The 4,221-nt window shown below is 37.2% G+C and overlaps 1 protein-coding gene across 1 annotated transcript; it reads left to right on the forward strand.

Moving 5' to 3' along the window:
• The first annotated feature begins 487 nt into the window (after positions 1–487).
• LOC113472478 lies at positions 488–3,767 on the forward strand. The gene is made up of 5 exons (XM_026832239.1): positions 488–996; positions 1,436–1,686; positions 1,841–2,168; positions 2,236–2,874; positions 3,269–3,767. The coding sequence occupies exons 1-5, from the start codon at positions 820–822 to the stop codon at positions 3,521–3,523; spliced, it is 1,650 nt and encodes a 549-aa protein (XP_026688040.1). The 5' UTR covers positions 488–819; the 3' UTR covers positions 3,524–3,767.
• The last annotated feature ends 454 nt before the right edge of the window (positions 3,768–4,221 follow it).

Here is a 4,221-nt window from a genome sequence, read left to right on the forward strand (position 1 = left end):
TCACATTGTATGTGTCCACTGATGCAGTTTTTCATTATGCAGTTTTATGCAAAATAAATCAATTCCGTGGACACAGGATGCACTTTATAACACAGAGGTTTCAGCTAGAGGCTGGAGGTATACCAACTTTGTACGCGTTTTGCATATTGCAATATTCATTAGTTTTGGGATTATTTTTGTTGGTCTAATACTGCTCTCTTTCTTCCCCCCTTTTTCTCACTGCCTGCCCTCCCTCCCTCTCTCTCTCTCTCCCTCTCTCTCTTTCTCTCTACCTCTCTCTCTCTTTATCTCTCTCTCTCTCTGCATCCCTTTTTCTCACATTTCCTCAGTATGTAAATAGGTTAACATGTATGTATTTTTTTTTTCATCTCTAGATTCCTATTTGAACATTTCTCCCCATAACCGTACTTGCATATGTTTCGACAGTGAAAAGAAAATTCAGATTTTAAATACACTCAGATACAAACATATGTATGTATGCAATGGGTTATGTGCAGAAGATTTTTTTATTTAGCCAATAGAAAGTAGGATTCGCAAGGAATTCTAGGGTATTTTTATTTTATTTTTCCGACCTCGGGATCATATTTAAAAAAATAAAAGAAAATCGGAAATTTCATCGCACACCAAAACGATCCATTTTTCATATGCTTGGAAAAAATCACGATTTTATAGAGCCGCCGCAAAACTCCATTTCTCTTTGCATTGTTTACAATACAATTTTTTAATTTTTATTTTAGTTCTGTTCGTTGTTGATGTCTTCTCTTTTCAGTTTCACTTTCAGAGTTTTCAGTTTCAGTCAGACAAGTTAAAATATTAAATATGTCTTATAAATATTGTGTTGTGCCCCAGTGCAAAAGTACTACAAAAAAATGTCCAGAAAAGTTGTTCTTTACTGTCCCAAGTAATGAAGCCCTAAGAGCCAAGTGGTGTACAATGATGAACAGAAAGGATATCATCAAAGGGAAAAGTAAATACATCTGTGAAGACCATTTTGAAGTAAGTTGCCTGCAAGATTTTCCTTCTAAATAGGTATTTAGTTGAATATAGCTTATAATGTCACACTAGCTCCCATGACTAGGTGGACAAGACACTGTATGTGTACTAATTACCTAGTTATATTAAGTTTGTAAATCCACTGGTATGTTGTGGGTTTACATTTAGTTGAATATAGCTTATTGAGAGTTATATTATAATGTCACACTAGCTCCCATGACTAGGTGGACAAGGCACTGTATGTGTACTAATTACCTAGTTATATTAAGTTTGTAAATCCACTGGTATGTTGTGGGTTTACAATACTGCTCCCTTGAAAACTTTGAAAATTTACTCCTACTTAGAAAACATAATTATTATAGTGTGGCTTTGAGGCGCTAATATCTAGTTTTCAACTTTTTGAGGCGCTAATATCTAGTTTTCAACTTTTGTTTGCCAACAGCTAGAAAAGGACATGGAAGATTATGAAGTCTACTTGGTTTCAAAAAAAGAAGGTGGTGAGATCTTGGGATTTAAGATCAAAGAAGGTATTTTGCCTCACAAGTATGACTGTCAGCCTGATAGGAGGGCATCGCATTCCAAACCACAGCGGACATTATTAAAGAAAATCCAGCAAGGAATATCACCTCAGGACCTTATGGAAGCTGGTCCAAGTTCAAGGGTAAGTGTTACCTTTATCATCACTTGTACCTAGTTTTTACTTTTCTTTCTCCTTTCCCTCTCTTTTCTTTATTATTATTTTTTTTTCCTTCTCTCTCTCTCTCTCTCACAGACATCTCAACATCCAACTATTCAACATGATACCTAGATACTAATTGTATTGTAATTCTAATAAACAGTAGCTCAGCCGTCTCGGCGTTCGTACCTTCGTTCGCCAGTCGTACTGCCACTACGGCAGTTACTCCTCTTCTAGAATCCTCGTCAGGAATTGTCCTACTAAACCTATCTCTGTTCAAAATCGTCTCGAGGGTAAGGATGAGGTAGTTCCTATTCCTAGTAGCTCAGCCGTCTCGGCGTTCGTACCTTCGTTCGCCAGTCGTACTGCCACTACGGCAGTTACTCCTCTTCTGGAATCCTCTGTTCCTTCCCCTCAGCCTCATTCTAGCTCAACCCTAGAGTCACCTGACAAGGACAAGGCAGCTGTTAACATTAATGTGTCTGCGGACATTGAACAAGTACCTATTGATAATGTCAATGTTGTTTCTACCCCAGTAGATGCAGGTGTACCTCTCTTCCCCTCAGCCTCATTCTAGCGCAACCCTAGAGTCACCTGACAAGGACAAGGCAGCAGTTAACATTAATGTGTCTGCGGACATTGAACAAGTACCTATTGATAATGTCAATGTTGTTTCTACCCCAGTAGATGCAGGTGTACCTCCGACTGTCGAACCAACTATGGACATGGAGGACGAAGACATGGACACCCAGCAAGATAAATGTAAGAAACGCGCCCATACTGAGTTATCCCCTCCTAGGGAAAATGATAAGAAGATTCGTGCGGGAGATAAGGACGTCATGAGTAGTATCCAACCTCTGGTTGTAAAGCATGATCCTTCTATTGACCCTCTTGTATTCATTGACCTTATTCGTGACCTCAAAGCTTCTAGAAGGAAGTTGGAATTAATTTCTGATGATTATGATATGAATCCTCAAAGTGTAGTTGACATTCTTGAGAAAATAGTTGCCGAGCCATCTGTTGAATCCAAAATTAAAAACAGACTTAACTCCTGCACGCCCGATGGGAGCATTAATTATATTTCCAAGGGTTATGGGGGAAGGACATCCGATGTCGAAATTGTCAAAGATTGTGGATACCTTGAAAAACTCAAGCCAGGAATGGTTATCATGGCAGATAGAGGTTTTAAGGCTCTGGAATCTATCTTAGGGAAGGTTAGGGTTTTGGTGATTTCAGAGAAGGCAATTTTATGCCTTTCTGAAACACAACAAACAAACAAAAATAGAAAAAGTCATTCAGCATTTGATTTGATTTTCCTCGGGACCGAGGAGGTTAGGTAAAGTATTGCTAGTACACAACATTAAAAGGTATAGCTAGTACCGGAAATAAAAAGGTTGAAAACTATAACAAGTCAAACCTTATCCTTGAAATCCATCAATTACTGCAACAAAAAAACTTTGGCCTTGAATTACTCAAATTTAACTTTATGTCACTTGTACCTCTTGGCGTCTAACCCCCTCATTTATATCTGATACCTTGGTGAAGTTTCATATACCTATACTGTCAAATAACTTTTGGGAGCCACAAATCTCGAGTCTGCTCCAAGAGAAAAATTGTTCTCTTCTTCGGCCTCCCAGTGTAGGAACAGGAACACAGATGTCAAAAGCAGATGTTCACATTACTAAAGTAATTGCAAGTCTACGGGTACATGTGGAGAGAGTAATAAAAAGAGTGAGAGATTACTCGTTCCTTTCTGCTCATTCTTCCTTCCATCATGACTTGTTGCCAATCATTGACCATGTTGTGGTAATAGCATGTGGTCTATCAAATCTACAAGGACCACTTCTACATTAAAATAAAATTGTAAATATGTACCTGTACAATAAACTAGCAGATCATTATGATCCGAGTTCACGTTTGTGTAAGGCCAAAAAGTTAGTTTTACTGAGGGGGTTTTTTTCTACATAGGTAGATGAGTCAAAGGACAGTTCACTAAGCGTCACAGAAAATTGAAAATAGTATTTTGTAAATAACTGTAATTTTATTGTAATAAATAAATTGAAAATAGAATTTTTACTTGTATTTAAAATCATTAAAAGTGTTATTTTTTTTACAAAAAAGTATATACATATAAATCATTAAATAGGCTAAACAAATATTAGTACACAACATTAAAAGGTATAGCTAGTACCGGAAATAAAACGGTTGAAAACTATAACAAGCCAAACCTTATCCTTGAAATCCATCAATTACGGCAATAAAAAAAAACTTTGGCCTTGAATTACTCAAATTTAACTTTGTCACTTGTACCCCCTGGCGTCTAACCCCCTCATTTATATCTGATACCTTGGTGAAGTTTCATATATACTGTCAAATAACTTTTGGAGGAAAATCCCTTTGAACACAAATCACATTTATATCTGATACCTTGGTGTAGTTTCATAATTCTATTACAGGATTTTTCCTCACTGGATTCATTGAAATCGATGAAGGCCTGAGGAAAAAGCAGACGGGATAGAGAGATTCCGTATAGAACCACTACCTGATCCATC

The sequence above is a fragment of the Diaphorina citri genome, unplaced genomic scaffold (assembly GCF_000475195.1).
Source record: "Diaphorina citri unplaced genomic scaffold, Diaci psyllid genome assembly version 1.1 scaffold5705, whole genome shotgun sequence".
NCBI classification, from domain to species: Eukaryota; Metazoa; Arthropoda; class Insecta; order Hemiptera; family Psyllidae; genus Diaphorina; species Diaphorina citri.

Bases quoted from the DNA above. Each gene is read 5' to 3' on its own strand.
- LOC113472478 (XM_026832239.1), top strand. From the start codon at position 820: ATGTCTTATAAATATTGTGTTGTGCCCCAGTGCAAAAGTACTACAAAA. The intron at 1,687-1,840 runs GTTTTTACTTTT...ACAGTAGCTCAG, and splicing joins TTTATCATCACTTGTACCTA to CCGTCTCGGCGTTCGTACCT. The intron at 2,169-2,235 runs GTACCTATTGAT...TCTTCCCCTCAG, and splicing joins TGTCTGCGGACATTGAACAA to CCTCATTCTAGCGCAACCCT.